Here is a 19,760-nt window from a genome sequence, read left to right as displayed (position 1 = left end):
GTAACAGCGTCAGATATTAGTGTGCAGCGTGACACTTTGTGCCCACCGTAGTCTTGTAGCCGGGAGAGAAACGTGAGAGTGCACCCCAACATATCCTGACTAAATGCTGCTGGTATTTTGCGTCCGTGTTTTGTGTCTCTGCATTGTTTTCATTTCAGAAATAAAGAAGGAGGAGGGGCTGGAAGAGAGGTGGTACTGTGAACCTCGGCAGGGTTACATAAGAAGTAGGAGTAGGCCATCTGACCCATCGAGCCTGCTCCGCCATTCAATAAGATCATGGCTGATCTTTTCGTGGATTTCAGTTCCACTTACCCATAACCCTTAATTCCGTAACTGTTCAAAAATCCATCTTTCTTTGCCTTAAAATGAGGGAGCCTCAACTGTTTCACAGGGAATTCCACAAATTCACAATACTTTGGGGAAGACGTTCCTCCTCAACTCAATCCTGACACTGGTTAGACAATGGCTATCCACTTGTAGGAACTGAGTGTAAATCTAGCCCAGGCTGATGGGATCAATGTTTCCTCTGTGTGGCCTATAATGCTTCTCCGTCAAGTGGGCAGTCTCGCGCCCATTGGCCTACCTCAGCAGACACCGGTACCAAAGTACCAGTCACTCTCAGAGTAACCTCTGGCCATTTGGTGCAGGCAGTGATGAAGGCCCAAGTGTTTTGAGAGTGGGACCAAAGCTGCTTTGTTTGGAGCAAAGGGAGCACTTATGCTGTATCCACCGGGTCTCGAACGCTCTCACTGGCCTCCTGCAATGGAAAAACAACTCATTCCCCAGCGCTACTATCTCCTTTTGATGAGCACCGAATTCATGCCAATAGAACAATCCACTTTGCTCCCTGTTCTTTTGGGTTATAATTTGCTGTTGTTTCTTTACCAATGGCCTCTTCTGTAGGTGCACTCAGAGGTCCATTCCTTGAAAGTTGCTGTAGGGAAGGCCACAGTATGGATCGTCTGACCAATACGCAGTACCCAGCAGGTGCCAGCACGATTCTGCCAAAGTGTGGTTGGTCACTGAAAGAGTGAGGAGCAAGGGGCCTTTCTGGTCACACTTGTCTTTTCCCCACCCTTCCTTACTGTTGGTCAGCTTCCATCCCTTGGTGGAGGGGGGCAGTGGGGGGGGGAGCTGCTAAAAATGTAAGGAATAGAGATGCACCCCCCACCCCCTCATCCAGAGGAACAGCAATACCCAGAATTAGCTTGTTTAATGTCATCGAAACAGCTTCTTGCTCCACCCACTGCAGGCTATGGAATATTTATACAAGCCCAGTTTGGAAAGAGTTTGGTTTCTAAGCCACTAACTCAACAGCATAAGGGTAACTGCTGTTAATTTGGAGCAAGGAAAGAAACCAGTATGTTGCATTTGTATAGTGCCTTTCACAACCTCAGGCTGTTCCCGACACTCTTCTCCCTGTATCAAACAGAATGAACAAAGCAGCTCTCCCACTGTGGGCTTGTTTGGTAAAGGCACCAGTCGTGTGGTGCTGAGTCCCAGGTTTATCTTGGTTCAGCTTACTGATGTTTCCGGTTCAGGTCCTACAATAAGTTGCAGTGACCGTGGCCTGAGATAGGGGAACTCTGGAGGGTGGAGGTCACCTTGCAAAGTGACCTGCTGTCCGGTAACCTCTGCTGCAAAGTGCACGTGGGTTTAAGATTGGAGTTAGGGTGGGAATTGGGTGTGATAACCAAACAAATCCCCCCCAGCCCAATCTCGGGGAGATACATGGTCTCTTAATCAAGGATCAAATCGATGGTGCCTGCCTCAGGACCTGTATCCCAAGACAACCCAGAACCTTCTAGATAGACGGGCAGAAGTTTGAACTTTGACCATGGTAAAGCTTCTGGACCAGTAATCCACAGTAATGGACTAAACCTTCAGAGGCTATAGGGAAGGCCACAGTATGGATCGTCTGACCAATACGCAGTACCCAGCAAGTACCAGCACGATTCTGCCAAAGCGTTGTCGGTCACTGAAAGAGTGAGGAGCAAGGGGCCTTTCTGGTCACACTTGTCTTTTCCTCAACTCGGAGGCGCAAATGTAAATCACACCGTGGAATTTAAATTCAATGGATAAATAAATTTGGAGTCAAAATACGAGCCTCATTAATAAGAATCATGAATACACTAGATTGTCCTTCACCCTATCCCATCCTGGCCTACAGGGGTGACATGGTGGCTCAGTGGTTAGCACTGCTGCCTCACAGCTCCAGGGACCCAGGTTCGATTCCAGCTTTGGGTGACTGTCTGTGTGGAGTTTGCACATTCTCCCCGTGTCTGCGTGGGTTTCCTCCTGGTGCTCTGGTTTTCTCCCACAGTCCAAAGATGTGCAGGTCAGGTGAATTGGCCATGCTAAATTGCCCATAGTGTTTGGTGCATTAGTCAGAGGGAAATGGGTCTGGGTGGGTTACTCTTCGGAGGGTTGGTGTGGATTTGTTGGGCCAGATGGCCTGTTTCCACACTGTAGGGAATCTAATCTAATGTGACAGCAATGTGGTTAATTTGCCTGAGAGGACAATTAAAGATGGGCAAGAGCAATAACTGTCCCATTCTATAACAGATATAGAGAAAATAGGCCATTATAAGTCCAGTATCAATCCCAAGGCCAGCCTGCTGGGATATTCTGTACTGTTTGTGCACAGGTTTATGGTCCCAGTGAGCAAGTTTAGTTAATGACATGACGCTGTCTTATTTCTTTGGTGTCTGTTTGTCCTCCTCCCCAGCTCGATAATCTGATGCTGATAAACAAGATCAAGGAGCAGCTAATGGCGGAGAAGATCCGCCCACCGCACATGCCCCCCTCGTCCGTGCAATCCCAGCAGCCCTTGCTGCTGCCGTCGACCTCGCAGAGTGGCCAATCACCCCTGTCGATCCTGAAGCCACAGCAGCTGTCGGACGTCCACACGCAGGCCCCTCAGCCGGATGTGGCCCTCCACGCCAGACCTGCTACCAGTTCTGTAACAGGTATCTTGAACTGTAAGGACATATTTTTTCTCGCACGCTAACTGACACGTGTTGAATGTTGAATTGTATCTGACCTGTTTCCTCAGGAGGTGAAAGGTGCCTTGAGCCTGTGCAAGTTTCGGTCATGTCACTTGTAGGTGGTTGTCCAATGGGTGGTCAGCCATTTTCTTACAGGAAGAGGAACGGCTGAAACCATAGCAGCAGTACTCCAGAGCCATTTCCACTCTGTAACTCAGTCTTTTGACCACACTGTCCTTGCTACACTGGGAGGCACAAAGGAAAAGGACATATCCGGTTCAGGTTAGCATTTCTCAGCCTCGTGAGTGGAAAAAGAGGCACCAACGTAAGTCAAGTGTGAAGCCTGGCTGGTAGGAGGCTGCAGTGGGCCTTCAGGCCTCAGGCCTCATTACAATTACCACCGAGATGAGGAACGCAAAGAGAAATAGATGAAATTGCTGAGCAACGCAGTCAACCTTTGTGGAAGCAGAAGAGGTAGAGAGAGAGAGAGAGAGAGAACCAAATGAGTTAATGTTTCATGCTCTCTATGTGAAATGTTGTGTTTGCCCTCCCTTTCTTAAGACACAATGTCGTGTTTGATGTTGTTTTGTAACCTCGAGATATATCTTATAAACTTTGTTTTCCACAAGGTGCTGCACTTGCAAACGATCGTTCTTTATGTGTGAGCATTGACTGTGAAGGTCAAAAACCCTATTACCTGATCTTAATATTATGTCTAGATTGCATAACAGTTATTGAGAAGAGATCAGGAATGTCAACCAGGGCAAATTTTACTTCACACCAGCTGAGGGGTGTAAAGAAAGGAAGCTCTTTACAACCAGTGAAGTATTTTTTAAAATGTTGCTACACCAACAATGATTATCTTAAATGGCCTGATAATCAGCTTTAGTCAGCCTTGGGTGAGCAATCGGTATTGACCAAGAAAAACTCACTTGCTGTCCTCTGAAATAAAGCTGTAGAATGCTTTACGTTTATCTGAGAGGGTAAATGGGGCATTGATTGAAATATCTCAATGGGGAGATGTTGGCACAGCTGTAATGTTCCTGGGCAACCAATCCAGAGGCCTAAGCTAATCCTTTGGGGAGACAGTTCAAGCTGTTGAAACTTAAATTCAGTGAATAAAGTCTGGATTAAAAGTTAGTCTCAGTAGTGGTGACTATGGAACAAAATCACAGAAGTGTTAGGGTGCAGAAGGAGGCCATTCTGCCTATTGTACCTCCGCCGTCCTATAGCATGGTCAGTGATTATTGTAAAATCCCATCAAGTACACAAGGGTCTGCCATCCTTACCTTGTCTAGCCGACATGTGACTCCAGACCCTCTGCAATGTGGTTTACTCTGTCCTGTCCTCTCCATTGGCCCAGCAAGCTATTCCGTTCAAGAACAACTCAGGATGGCAATGACAGCTGGGTTTGCCATTATGCCCAGACTCCATGAAAATGAATTCAATGATTTAGATCTGCACGGTGGCTCAGTGGTTAGCACTGCTGCCTCACAGCTTTGGGGTCCCAGGTTCGATTCCACTCTTGGGTGACTGTGTGCAGTTTTGATGTGGAGGTGCCGGTGTTGTACTGGGGTGGATAAAGTTAAAAATTACACAACAACAGGTTATAGTCCAACAAGTTTATTTAGAACTACGAGCTAGCTACCTGACAAAGGAGCAGTGCCCTGGAAGTTTGTACTTCCAAATAAACCTGTTGAACTATAGCCTGGTATTGTGTGATTTTTAACTGTGTGGAGTTTGCACATTCTCCCAGTATTCACATGAGATTCCTCTCGGTGCTGCAGTTACCATCCACAGACCGAAGATGTGCAGTTTAGGTGGATTGACCGTGTTAATGGCTCCATTGTGTCTGGGAATGTGCAGATCAGATGGATTGGTCATGGGAAATGCATGGTTACAGATATGGGAGTGGGTCTGGGATGGAGTGCTCTTTGGAGGTTCGATGGGCCGAATGGCCAGTTTCTGCACTGTAGGGCTTCTAAGATTCTATTTAGAAGGTGGAACCCCCTCAGTACTGGACTGTTGTCAGCCTGTGCTGAAGAGTAAAACGTGGCTGAGAGGTGAGAGTACGACACACTGACACCGAGACTACTTGCAGCCCCATTATATTACAATTGATTGCAGAGGAGAGATTAAACCGGGGTTTTACCGAGTGACTGAGCTCTCCCTTTGGCAACAAATCCTTCCAAGAAGCCACCACTCACATTCTGTAAACTAGATCTCCCACATGTTTGGCAGGAGACTGGGTGATGAAGGCTATATCTTGCTCTCCCACATGAGAACGATGGCCTGGCTAGATTCTAGGAGGTGGATCTGAGTTCACATTCAGTCATTAGAACCTTGGTTGAAACACCTGGAATATTGTGAACAGCATTGTCCTCATTTTGTATGGAAGGATATAATGGAGACAGTCTAGCAATTGATTATGGGATTGGGTACTGGGATGAGAAGTTTGCCTTGTAATGAGATGGCTGAGTGTACGAGGCCTGTATTCTCTGGAGGTTTGAAGAATGAGAGATGGTGTCATTGAAACATCAAGATTCCGAAGGGGCTTGACGGGTCAGAGTGAGTTTCTGCTGGTCAGGGATTCTCGAATGTAAGGAGTATTTGGGAACGTAGAATCTAATTCAACGATCAACCAGGATCGTGTTGAACGGTGGGAGTGCTCAATGAGTTGTATAGCCTTCTGCTGCTGAAGGCCTTGTAGTTTTAATAGAGGACTTTCCTCATTGCTATGAATGCTGGGATAGCGCTACCTCCCTTGCCATGACTTGCTTCCCTGATATCTCATACAGAGTGAGAGCACAGCAACCTCACCATTTGAGGGCTGCAAGGAGAGAAAGTAAATGCCTGTACTTTTGACTGAAAATGTCAGTCCTGCGATCTGTACGATGTTGGGCTGCAGACCAGAGGATGCAATTCCGGTAATCACTGAATGTGTAGATGAGTCAGTTATCACTATCAAACAATGCAGAAGTCAAAAAGCTGTCACTTGGCTGGGGGGGTGCTGCTGGTTGATGAGGGCTGGAAGAAGTCAAATCAAGTATAGTTTTGTTCTCTATCTGCAGTAGATTGTCCCTGTATACCAGGTGGCTCAGTTAGTCAAAGGATAAGACAGAAATGTTACTAACACTCGGCATGTCATGACTGGTAAAGAGAACAGAACAGTTCATGTTTCAAACTTGGGGAACCCTCATCAGAAATGTTCAGCATTGAGCCACCTTTGACATTGCTGAGGTTGATATCAACCAGGGAACAGAGCTCCCAAATAATCAGTTTCTGAATTGGACACATTTCACACTTCTTTCTTTATTTTTACCAGAGACTATTTTTCGTGCACTAGGTGTACAGGTCAAATGATAACATGTCACACCCCTGGGGTGCGCTGAATTTGGTCAGCTCTGTTGGGCAACTAGGAAAGAAATATGCCCTGTCATCTAAGACTCAATAGAGTGTTCCTGAGCCCTACTGGAAATCGCCTGTGTATGTAGACACCAGCTATTCCTGCCCCTTAACTGAATATGCTGCAGCTATTCAACAGACTCATACTGTGAATATCATACTGTGAATATGACCATAACAACATGAGGTTTAGAGCTGTTTTTCAGTTCGACACATTCCTCATCCCATGTGATCTTCTTATACCTGAAAAAAAACACAACAGGGTTGTTTTTCAGACTGGAGGCTTGTGACCAGTGGTATTCCACAGGGACTAATGCTGGGTTCACTTTTGTTTGTTATTTATATATATGATTTTGATGAGAATATAGAATGAATGGTTAGTAAATTTGCAGAAGACATCAAGATTGGTGGTATGGTGGACACTAAGATTACAACGAGATCTTCTTCATTTGGGTCAGTGGGCTGAAAAGTGGCAGATGGCGTTTAATTTGGACAAAGGTAAGGTATTGCATTTTGGTAAAACAAGACTTCTACAATTAAAAGTAGGGCCTTGGGTAGTGTTGTAGAACAAAGAGACCTCGGGGTTCATGTACGTAATTCTTTGAAGTTTGTGTCGCATATAGACAGGGTTGTTAAAAAAGCGTTTAGCGTGCTTACCTTCATTGGTCAGACTTTTGAGTATAGGAATTGGATGTTAATTGAGGTTGCACAGGATGTTGGTGAGGCCTCTTCTGTAGTACTGTGTCCTGCTCTGGCCGCCCTGTTATAGGAAGGATATTATTAAGCTGGAGAGAGTTCAGAAGAGATTTACCGACGTGTTGCCACAAATGGAGTATTTGAGTTATCAGGAGAGGTTGGATAGGCTGGGACTTTTTTCACTGGAGTGTAGGAGGTTGAGGGGTGACCTGATAGAGGTTTAGAAAATCTTTTCTCTAGGATGGGGGATGTCAAGACAAGAGGGAGTATTTTTTAGGTGAGAGGAGAAAGCTTTAAAAAAAGTCATGACGAGCAATTTTTTTTTTACACAGAATGGTTCGTGTGTGAAATGAACTTCCAGAGGAAGTGGTGGATGACAACAATGACAACTTTTAAAAAACATTTGGATAAGTACATGAATAGGAAGGGAGGGATATGGGCCAAGCGCAGGCAGGTGGGACTAATTTAGTTTGGGTGTGTGGCTGGCATGGACAAGTTGGACTGAAGGGTCTGTTTTCTTGCTGTATGACTCTGTGACTCTATTACCAGGCTATGGGAGGGTGCAATGTGGTGGGAGAGATTCCTGGGTAGCCATGTGATGGGAGAAAGCTGGAGCCTCTACTATCAGTAGCTCCAAACTCCAGCATGCATGGAAGAGCACATGCTGTCAGGTCACCTAATCCTCCCTTGGTGTAGGGTAAGGCATCGTTCACACTTGGCTGAGACTCGAGAATTTCTGCAGGGAAGTCCCGGTCATTGTTGTAGTACCTGATGTTTGCCACAGAGTGGTGCTCTACTACAAACCCTACCTCAGCGAGCTGTTATGGAAATCACAGAAATTTCGTGGTCCAGAACGAGGCCATTCGGCCCACCAGCTCTCCAGTGACTTAGTGCCACTTGTCTGCCTTTTCCCCATACCCTTTCTTATTGCTTCTGTTCAAATGTTCATCCTCTTGAATGCCTCAGTTGACTCTGCCTCCACCACACTTGCAGGCCTGAAACACTCATTGTGTGAAACAAATTTTTCCCTCACATTGCATTTGATACTTTTGGAAGTTTCTTTACCGCATTTGAATAAAGCAGAACAGTTGGTAAAAATAATGTTCAATTGATGAGATCATTTAATACGTAAACTAATGGAGTTCCTGTATCTCTCCCAATTTCTTTCCTTTATTCATTATGAAGATATAAGCCTCTTTTAACAGCTAAGCTCAGTAACGTTCCTAGCTGTTGTTATCATTATTCAGCATGGAGATAAATACATTGATAACAATAATGAAGGACTTCAAGTTAGTTATAAATGGTTCTTGATGTTCTTTAAACTAAACCAAATTATTTTCCGACGATAATTTTTATCAATAACACTGGGCTAGATTTTTAAAGTAAGAAAAACACTCTGGATTAGTGCTGTTAGGAATAAAATGACCTTTTTGACATGTTTACCTCCAATCTGGTCCTGATTGCTGCAGCCTTTCATCTTGTGATTGTCATTTTTCTCTTCCCTTCCCTTCTCCAGCTCTCTTTTGCTCTCTAGCCTCATCTCACATGCTTTACCCCCCCGACGTTTTCTTGTTTCTTTGTAAAATATTCTCTCTACTGACTCTTCTGCTGCCCTTCTGTTTTTGTTTCCACCGTTCCATTTTGTCTCCCAGTTCAGTTCTCTCCAAATCACTTTATCTCCATTCCCCCATCTTCCCACTCTCTGCCTTTACTCCCTCTTCATCTCTATCACTTCTCTTTCTCCTGTTGTTTTTTTCTTTTTGCTAGTCACCCCGTTCTCCTTGTTTCCAAGCCTCCCTCTCTCCTCCACCACAGTCTCCCCAATCCATCTATCATCTCCTCTCTCTTCCTTTTCCCTCTCTCTTCCTGTTTCCCAGTCTCTCCCAACACCCCCATTTCCCTCTCTTCCCCTCTTCCTTGTCCATTCATACTCTCTTGCTCCCTCTCACCCCTCATTTCCTTTTTGATCCCCTTTATAATTTAGTTTCTCTGTCTCTCTCTTTTCGTGCAAAGTTCTTATTGGTTCTTCCTCATATCTCTTCTTCCTTTATTTCCACCATTTTCTCCCTCGCTCCTCTTTCTCTCAATGTGCCCTTCCTTTCCTGCCGTGTCCTCTGCCACTGTCTCTTTCTCTGCCATCCCATGTTATGTAATCTCATTAAGGTCAGATTAACTAAATGCCCAGACCTACAGCAGCCATTCCCATTGAGTTTCTCCCTCACTGATGCTTGTTCCATACCTGATTCTAGGAACCCAGACAGCATTCACATTTTAAGAAGGGTGACCTGCATTTACAAAGCACCTTGTCACATAGGAAAAATGTCCTCAAAGCACTACATACCCATGTCATGAGACAAAAAAAATGACATTGAGCCAAAGAAGGAAATGGGGATTAAGAAAGTCTTAAAGGAGGAGAGCGGTCAAGAGACAAAAAGGTTAAGGGGAGGGAATTACAGAGCCTAACTGCCATTAGAACCATAAATGGGGCAAGTTGGGTATGACACTTGAATTTGAGGAGCTCAGAAAAGATGGTTCCTTTACCACGCTGGCAGCTGAGTAGACTTGCTTTAAGTTGACTTAAAATCCTGTCATGATTATGGGAGCCAGTCTTGGCAGTGTGAATGCTGAGATCTGGCTCATAGTTACTCACATCCTGATATCAGAGCAAGTGGAAGTGATTAGACGAACAGATGGGGTGAAAATGGGCCTGATCACAGTGTTGGAATGAGAGAGCTGTTCATGATCCACATCCTCACCTTGTGTTCCGTTATCAGAGCGTGACAACTACAAGTGCACTTCCCCAGTTCAGCTGCCAAAGGGAGTTTTAAAAATGTAAATATAATGTGCAGAGTCTCTGTGATATTCTGACAGTTCATAACCTAACCAAAATGTTGTCATTGTGGATTATTGCACTGGGAACTGTGCACCACCACCCCACCATTACTCTGATATCTGTTACATGTTCTCATCTTTGATTCATGATCTGCAAGACAGTAGACAGTAAGGAAGAAAAGGAGACAAGGGCAATCAAGGATTCTTTACCTGGCACTCATTGCTGTTTATCCTGTTGAAGGTGGTATGCTTCATTGTGTACTTTCCCAAGCGGACAACATACAGGAATATATATTTTAGAAATATGTTCCATTGAAATTAATGAACAGAAAATAACAACTAGAGCATGACCAGGTTCCCAATACACACTCTGTTGACCTATATTTAGTAGTATTTCAAGGAGGCGATGACCCAGTGGTGTTATCTTAATCCAAAGACCCAGGTAACTGTTCCAGAAACATGGGTTTGAATCGTCCTTGGCTGATGGTGGTGTTTAAGTTCAATAAAAATCTAAAATTGAGAGTCTAACAATGACTATGAAACTGTTGTCAATTGCGAGAAAAGCCCATCTTGTTCACTAATGTCTTTTTGCGAAGGAAACTGTACTGGTCTGGACTAATGTGACTCCAGCAATTTGGTTGACTCTCATCTACTATCTGGGCAATTAAGGATGGGCAGTAAATGCTGGCTGAGCCAGCAATATCCTCATCTGGTGAATGAATCTAAAAATAAATGGACTGGATGTGCCTATTTCAGATCACTTCTCCACTTGGGAATACCTGAGCAAATCAAGTGTAGCTCCGTCTTGGAATCCAGACAGTAGCACCTGGGAAATCTGTGAGTGTGTGTGTGTATTTTTCTATATAGGAGTGCACGTTTGTGTGTGTTTGCAGGTGAGTGTATATTTGTCTTGCGGGTATGTTTATACGTATGACTGTGCCTGTCTGAGTGCAAATGTGTGTGGGTGTGTGTATCTTATTGGCAAAATACAAGCTTCACAGATAGTGTCTTTTTAACCAAAGCTGGTTCAGGCCGTGAGTGTTCACATTTTGGCAGATGAAATTCTACAGTTAGTGATGCTCGGAGTCTGATTTTCCGCAATGTCATTGTGTTTGTTTCCACCGTCCACAACAGGGCTCAGCTTATCTTCCCCTACTGCCACTTGTGACTCCATCAGTGCGACAACCCCGAGCTTAGCCAGCCAGGGCCGTTCCGAGGTCTCTTCGCCCACCCTGATCTCCGGGCTGATCACTCACCACGGCATGGACCCTGCACACTCCAGCAAGAACGGCCTGGCCAACTCCCTGAAGATCGAACGAGGCCGGAAGAAGATAAAGGGTGAAAACTGCATCGGGCCACCTGTGCTCGTGGTGCCGTACCCCATTCTGGCTTCAGGCAACGAATCCTCCAAGGATGGGAAGACATACAGGTTGGTCAATAGGTGATCGAGTTTGAATTAAAGATTGCAGTCCTTCCAAAGCCCATAGGCACAGGAGATTTCGCAGTGAGGCTGGGGTGTGGGCCTGCATCAGGAATCATTGCCTCTGATATTATTTCAAGAGAAGCAGGTGGGCCTAAACTCAGAACTCCACAAACTCCATCTATAAGTACAAAACGCGCCATCTCAACCAGTTATGAATTCACAGCAGGTCCTATTCAGAGGTTTTCAGTTTACAAATCATAATGAACGTGGCCCATTCTGCCTCAAGTGGCCATAAGCAGTCACCTTTTTCTATATACATTTGCTGACAAGATGTAGGCATTACTGGCAAGGTCAACATTTATTCCCTGTCCCTAATAGTCCTTGCAAAGGTGGTGTTGAGCTGCCTTGTCAAACCACTGCACTTTCTGGGGTGTAGGTAACTGCAGTGCTATTAGGGTGGGGGTTCCAGGATTTTGACTCGTATTCCAGACGGTTGATTGGCTCACAAAGCTACTCTGTCCCATTGGAGAATGGGGTTGTTGCAGCACATGAGACTGACTGGTCCTACAAAATCAGTTTTGCTTCCAATGTGACATAACCGCTGATGATTCATCTAGCACAGGGGAGTCCATTCCCATTATAAGTATGCAGACTTTATGAAAGACGTCCGGGTTAGTTCCTGCTCTTTCTGCTGAGCTGTGCAAATTTCATTCCGCATATGCTTCCAATTCTCTTCTGAAAGTAACTCTTCAATCTGCTTCCATGACTCTTTCCTTTGTGACAAATCTTCTCACAAACTTTGAACTCTTTCCTGTAGTGCATTCCTAATCAGAATAACTTAGACGAAGAGATGGTTTCCATTGCATGCAGTCATTTGGAGCATTGGTTTTGGAAAAGCAAACTTTTTTTTTGGTGAACTGATAGAAGTCTTCCCATTAAGCAGTTTCAGAATTGTTCTGATATTTCCATTTATGAGGGAAGGCAAAAACCAGCGTTTATACATAAGATTACATCCAATAAGCAAAGGAAGAATTATTTTCAAGGGATTACTGAGAATGTAGGACTTAACACCAAATGGAGTGGTGGAGGCGTTGATACACTGGAGGTTAGATAAGTATATGGAAGAAAGATATGGTGCAATGAGGTGTTTAAGAACCTGAGGGAAAGAATGCTTTTCTTATGACAATTATTGAAAACTTGAGTCTCTAATAACTGAGCCTTCCAGAAGTGCATAGTGTTTCCTTTGCTAACAGTATGAAATCCCTCATGCATTACAGAGATGTATTGGAATACCACAGCGACGCAAAATAAATATAGGTGTTGTCTCTCCATCATCCAGAGTACAGCTCATCTTCACAGAACAAAATTATTTCTAGCAGAGGAAACAGTGTGGTACTCCATAGCACAATCCACATTGTTTCAGACTGGACTTCACCATTTTCCACAGGGATTTTCCATTCAGGAACACAGCTCCCAATTATGGGATGAAGCCCCGACCTCTCCCCGAGTGAAGCCCCGACCTCTCCCCGAGTGAAGCCCCGACCTCTCCCCGAGTGAATCCCCGACCTCTCCCCGAGTGAAGCCCCCACCTCTCCCCGAGTGAATCCTCCACCTCTCCCCGAGTGAATCCTCCACCTCTCCCCGAGTGAATCCCCCACCTCTCCCCGAGTGAATCCCCCACCTCTCCCCGAGTGAATCCCCCACCTCTCCCCGAGTGAATCCCCCACCTCTCCCCGAGTGAAGCCCCGACCTCTCCCCGAGTGAAGCCCCGACCTCTCCCCGAGTGAATCCCCGACCTCTCCCCGAGTGAAGCCCCGACCTCTCCCCGAGTGAAGCCCCGACCTCTCCCCGAGTGAAGCCCCGACCTCTCCCCGAGTGAATCCCCCACCTCTCCCCGAGTGAAGCCCCGACCTCTCCCCGAGTGAAGCCCCGACCTCTCCCCGAGTGAAGCCCCGACCTCTCCCCGAGTGAATCCCCCACCTCTCCCCGAGTGAATCCCCCACCTCTCCCCGAGTGAAGCCCCGACCTCTCCCCGAGTGAAGCCCCGACCTCTCCCCGAGTGAAGCCCCGACCTCTCCCCGAGTGAAGCCCCGACCTCTCCCCGAGTGAAGCCCCGACCTCTCCCCGAGTGAATCCTCCACCTCTCCCCGAGTGAAGCCCCGACCTCTCCCCGAGTGAAGCCCCGACCTCTCCCCGAGTGAAGCCCCGACCTCTCCCCGAGTGAAGCCCCGACCTCTCCCCGAGTGAATCCCCCGACCTCTCCCCGAGTGAATCCCCGACCTCTCCCCGAGTGAAGCCCCGACCTCTCCCCGAGTGAATCCCCCACCTCTCCCCGAGTGAATCCCCCACCTCTCCCCGAGTGAAGCCCCGACCTCTCCCCGAGTGAAGCCCCGACCTCTCCCCGAATGAAGCCCCGACCTCTCCCCGAGTGAAGCCCCGACCTCTCCCCATGAAGCCCCCACCTCTCCCCGAGCGAATCCCCCACCTCTCCCCGAGCGAATCCCCCACCTCTCCCCGAGCGAAGCCCCGACCTCTCCCCGAGTGAAGCCCAGAGCTCTCCCAGAGTGAAGCCCAGACCCCTCCCAGTTACAAAGTGCAACTTACATTCGAGACCAGCTCACTATTAGAGAACATTGCTTCCCATTCCAATGTCGATCAGCTTCTCTAAAACAAAAAGCTCCAATCCAGAACAGAGTTACTAGGGGCCTTAATACTCCAGAATTGAGCTCCGGTGTTCCAGAGCTTTGCACAGTCTCCATTTTTGGCACTCTGTAATATTTGCCAGTTGACAAAGGATTGACCTACATCCTACAGCTGCATGACCTGCTATGAGAGAAGCCATGTAAGGTCCTTGGGGCCTGCTTGCTCTACTTAAGTGGCATTTTTTAAAATCTACAAACTGTATTAACTGTGTTCAGGCAATGAGTGCTTGCAAAGGATGTCAGACTCAGTTCAGTGCTGCCTTAGTGTAACGTGCACAAGATGCCTACTTTTTAGAAGGGTTAATTGGAAAGCCAAAACTGGAATGTTGACTGATTTTTTTTTTTCTCTGTGGCGTCCGTGCCCATAGGCAAAAATGATTGCCTGAAGTAACAAACAGATCAGAGCCATAGACTAGCACAGCAATTGGAGAGAGGCATGGAGGGCGGATGGCATCTTTGGAATCTGTCGCCAAACTGGAGTCAGCATCCTCGAGAGAGTAATCACAGCCTGAGAGGCTGGTTGGGATATTTTGATTTCTATTGGCTATTTTCCTGATGAAATCCTCTTTCTGTTTCTCCTGCCTAGGTGTAAAATCTGCCCTTTGACCTTCTTCTCCAAATCCGAAATGCAGATTCATTCCAAGTCGCACACAGAAGCGAAACCTCACAAGTGTCCGCACTGCTCCAAATCATTTGCCAATGCTTCTTACCTGGCTCAGCATCTACGTATCCACTTAGGAGTGAAACCCTATCACTGCTCCTACTGTGAGAAATCCTTCCGGCAGCTCTCTCACTTACAGCAGCACACAAGGTGGGGAGAATTCTGTACTCTGTTGGGCTGTTTTGTTTTGGTGAATGTGTCAGCATGGTTATGTTTAAGTTCCTACTACCTCTCCTCCCCAGACTTTTATGCTGTTTATCACGCGATCCTGCCCCATTCCAATACTCGCAGTGCTAATTACCCCTCACTTGGTAATGGGAGTGATAATCTAACTCCAGATTTCATAGCTGAAAGCAGCAATGGTGTGAACCATTGGACTGGAAAAGCAGCTTGGTTAATTAGAATGAGGTACCTTGGGCCCAATTAACAGCAAACTATTGATCTGTTAGTTTTTTGGTGCCTGCAGAGAGTTCTCCACTTGGTAACTCCTGAGAATGGGAAAGTTGAAATCAGAAGTGTGGGAAATTGCAGTTTTAATTTTGCGTTTGCATGCTTGAACACTACTGAGAGCGGCCCTCCATCACGTCGTCAGGTGAGATTGGGCTCCTTGACAGATCCTATCAACTGCGCTATGGAGTACAGATAGATATTCCTAAAAAACAAAACAAATGAATTGTGCTTTCTCTGATGCAGGATTCACACCGGGGACAGACCATACAAATGTGCACACCCAGGTTGTGAGAAGGCTTTTACCCAGTTATCAAACCTGCAGGTCAGTGAACAACTATGCATTGGGTTTAGATACAGCCAACAGGTTGCTAACTCGCTTGAAGCTTCATCGAGGTACAAGGCAGGATGTCAGAAGTCTCTCCTGCTGCAGCTGTTAAACAAACCAGGTTTCGGGTGAGCTTACTGAATGCAGTTCGAGGACGAATGGGAATAATAACATTCTGTCTTCACTGTAGACAAGATGAGAAAAACAGTGCACAGTAGTAGATGGTGCGATGGGTCAACGAAGGAAGGAGGGACAGATTGTCTAAAAATTAGGAAGAATAAGAAAGGAAGTTTCAGGAGGACAAATATTGAAGTGTAAATAGAACAGAAAGTAAGCGGAGAGGTTATGTTGCAAAATAAAAGTCTTGGGGTGAGAGGAGAGACTATCGTTCTTCAGACAAGCTTTATAAAGCTAATACCTGATAATAATTGAACTCCTCCTCCAGAATCAGGCTTTCAAAACCCAAATAGGCCTAAACTCAAACCCAAATCTTCCTTTACCTATCGTCCTCTTCAAACCTTAACAGGGATCCATCTCGAAGAGTCTTCTCTTCAATTCCATGATACACTCCACAAGAACCATTGGTGAAATAGAAATCCTGAAACTAAAGCTGAGGCCAGGTATTTACCTGAGAAAGTGAGGCAATTATGAGCAGTACACCACTGTAGCCAGTTATAGAAACACAGAAACTAGGTGCAGGAGTAGGCCATTCGGCCCTTTGAGCTTGCACCACCACTCAATATGATCATGGCTGATCATGCAGTCTCAATATCCCACTCCCGCTTCCCTCCATAACCCTTTATCCCTTTAGCTGCAAGGGCCGCATCCAGCACCCTCTTGAATATATCTAACAATCTGGCCCCAAATATTTTCTGTGGAGACAAGTTATACCATGGCTTTAGTATACTTAAGAAACACTAGCAGGGGTTGGTCAGACTGCCCTTTGAGTTGGCCTCGTCTTGCAATGAGATCATGGCTGATCGTCTGTTCCATCACGCTATGCCTGTAATCTCTTCTTATATTTTAATGCATAGAAGTCTTTTGATTTCAATCTTGAACACACTTTATGAGTGAAGATTCAACACCCTCTGAGTGAAGAGATTCCTACTCATTTTAAATATAATGCCACTTATCCTGTGACTAGGGTCACCTAGTGATCTAATGAAGGAAGAGTAACACAGAAGATAAAGGGCCACAAAAAAGGGGGTGAAGTCGTAGGTTAGATTTGTACCAAAGAAAGACCTAGCAGCGGTGAGGTGAAATGATCCTATGAGAAGCCTAAGATCCAAGGTTCATTTGATCTGTTCATACAAAATGTTAAACAGGTCAACAGAGTAACAGGATGATGCATTTTCTGATTAAGTAACAAGCTCAGTAATTCTGTAGCCTAGATAAAGGACACAATTTATCTCTGAAGGACGAAAAAGCCTCAAGCTAGTCTGCACCTTGAAAGAGGTATTTTTTTTATCACTGACAGACTGCCCACTCGGGGAAGAGTCTATTCTTTCTGACGTAAGGAAATTTGATAAACACCTCATTGGGAATGGAGATTGTGGGGTTAGGTTAAGACAGATGCAGTCAACATGACTCCAATACTGGTACGGGATTGGGTGGGCAGCGAAAGGAGATTTGAATATGACAGGTCACAGGTGACTAGGGTTCAGCAGCTGGAGTGTGTTTTATGAACCTTGAGGAATCTAGCATTGAGCAAAAATGCTGAATATGCATGGCAGCTTAGTAAGCATCTGAAAGGGAGAAAACTCACTATTATTTCAGGAACGGATCAACCTCCAGAACTTTCCCTGAGAAGGTGTACCAGATTGAGCATGGATTGTGATCAGATGCTCCAAGGAATGATGGCGGATGGAGACTTGGCCTTTTCTCCAATGTCAGATTGGCTCCATTGACCGCACTTTCACTGCTGTGTCAATTGGGTCTAAGGCCCACTCTGAAACTTGGGTGTATAATCATAGGAGGATATTTTAACACACTGCTGTGTTGCATGAGAAGTTTTCCCAAGTCTGAACCTCCTGAGCACATCGGGGAGTCTGGCAGGTGGTGGCGCAGATCCTGAAGGAATTTTCCAGATTTTCCAACATTCCTGAGGAAACTTTTGCTATTGGACTCAGGCTGCCCATTCAGATGGGGGCAATTCCAAGGAACAGGATGTTTTCCCATGTCTTCTCTCGTTTAATACGACCTGAACACACTCATTCGTTTCTTTTGTCTCTTGTGAGACTTTGCTTCTTACAAATTGGATGCTATGTCGGCCACTAAGCATGAGGAACTATGCTTCAAACATTAATTCAGTGGCAGTGAAGAGCATTTAGATGTCCTGTGGTTGTGAGATGTGAATTCTGCCTTATATATTTAATTTTTATTTCAGTCTCATCAACGACAACACAACAAAGACAAGCCGTACAAATGTCCGAATTGCTACAGGGCATACTCAGACTCTGCCTCACTTCAGATCCATCTGTCCACACATACGGTCAAACACACTAAAGCCTATTGCTGCAGCATGTGTGGACGAGCCTACACCTCAGTACGTATCAGCAACTCTCTTCCTACTGAAACCCTCACCCCATGATAAAGAGGAGTTGTCTTTTCAGAATGTATAAGATTCCCTTTGTATTTTACACTGTGGGCACTCCCACCATTGCTGAAACATCAACCGAGACTTTGTGTGGGGCATTGACTGGTATTGTCTATGGTACATTGATTAGTGCACGGATATGGGATATTGATTAGTTCTGGATTGGGAATATTTAGAGCAGGGATATGGCATGTTGATTACTGCTGCGATGTGGGATGTTGATTAGTGCTGGAATAGAGATTATTGATTAATGCTGGGATACAGGATATTGATTAGTGCAGGGTTACAGGATATTGATTAGTACTGGGATACAGGATTTGATTAGTGCTGGGATACAGGATTTGATTAGTGCTGGGATTTGGGATGTTGATTAGTGCTGGGATACGGGATGTTGACTAGTGCTGGGTTACGGGATGTTGATTAGTGCTGGGTTACGGGATGTTGACTAGTGCTGGGATACAGGATGATGATTAGTGCTGGGTTATGGGATGTTGATAAATGCTGGGATACGGGATGTTGATTAATGCTGGAATACGGGATGTTGACTAGTGCTGGGATATGGGATGTTGATTAGTGCTGGGTTACGGGATGTTGATTAGTGCTGGGTTACGGGATGTTGACTAGTGCTGGGTTACGGGATGTTGACTAGTGCTGGAATATGGGATGTTGATTAGTGCTGGGTTATGGGATGTTGATTAGTGCTGGGATAGGAGATGTTGATTAGTGCTGGGATATGAGATGTTCATTAGTGCTGGGTTATGAGATGTTGATTAGTGCCGGGATATGGGATGTTGATGAGTGCTGGGATACGGGATGTTGATGAGTGCTGGGATACGGGATGTTGATGAGTGCTGGGATACGGGATGTTGATTAGTGCTGGGATATGGGATGTTGATTAGTGCTGGGTTATGGGATGTTGATTAGTGCTGGGATACAGGCTGTTGATGACTGCGAGTATATGGGATGTTGATTAATGCTGGGCTACGGGATGTTGATTAGTGCTGGGATACGCGATGTTGATTAGTGCTGGGATGCGGGATGTTGATTTGTGCTGGGTTACGGGATGTTGATTTGTGCTGGGTTACGGGATGTTGATTTGTGCTGGGTTATGGGATGTTGATTTGTGCTGGAATGCGGGATGTTGATTTGTGCTGGGTTACGGGATGTTGATGAGTGCTGGGATACGGGATGTTGATTAGTGCTGGGATATGGGATGTTGATTAGTGCTGGGTTATGGGATGTTGATTAGTGCTGGGATACAGGCTGTTGATGACTGCGAGTATATGGGATGTTGATTAATGCTGGGCTACGGGATGTTGATTAGTGCTGGGATACGCGATGTTGATTAGTGCTGGGATGCGGGATGTTGATTTGTGCTGGGTTACGGGATGTTGATTTGTGCTGGGTTACGGGATGTTGATTTGTGCTGGGTTATGGGATGTTGATTTGTGCTGGAATGCGGGATGTTGATTTGTGCTGGGTTACGGGATGTTGATTTGTGCTGGGTTACGGGATGTTGATTTGTGCTGGGTTTGGGATGTTGATTAGTGCTGGGTTTGGGATGTTGATTAGTGCTGGGATGCGGGATGTTGATTAGTGCTGGGATATGGGATGTTGATTAGTGCTGGGATATGGGATGTTGATTAGTGCTGGGATATCGGATGTTGATTAGTGCTGGGTTAT

General features: G+C 45.8%; 1 protein-coding gene across 3 annotated transcripts in view; it reads left to right on the top strand.

The window, feature by feature from the left end:
* The window catches only part of LOC122540226 (zinc finger protein 362-like), an 85,038-nt gene that overhangs the window by 52,429 nt on the left and 12,849 nt on the right, over nucleotides 1-19,760 (top strand). For 2 of the 3 annotated variants that reach the window (XM_043675626.2, XM_043675624.2), the window contains exons 3-7: nucleotides 2,729-2,981; nucleotides 11,055-11,349; nucleotides 14,632-14,856; nucleotides 15,400-15,478; nucleotides 17,868-18,026. In XM_043675626.2, the coding sequence (XP_043531561.1) occupies nucleotides 2,729-2,981; nucleotides 11,055-11,349; nucleotides 14,632-14,856; nucleotides 15,400-15,478; nucleotides 17,868-18,026 (1,011 nt within the window). The remainder of the gene's footprint in view (nucleotides 1-2,728; nucleotides 2,982-11,054; nucleotides 11,350-14,631; nucleotides 14,857-15,399; nucleotides 15,479-17,867; nucleotides 18,027-19,760) is intronic. The other variant, XM_087980564.1, reaches the window with a different exon arrangement.

This window comes from Chiloscyllium plagiosum, unplaced genomic scaffold (assembly GCF_037043375.1).
Source record: "Chiloscyllium plagiosum isolate Xiang-an unplaced genomic scaffold, Cpla_swu_hap1 HiC_scaffold_37, whole genome shotgun sequence".
Lineage (NCBI taxonomy): Eukaryota > Metazoa > Chordata > Chondrichthyes > Orectolobiformes > Hemiscylliidae > Chiloscyllium > Chiloscyllium plagiosum.
This window is presented reverse-complemented; position numbering and strand designations above follow the sequence as displayed.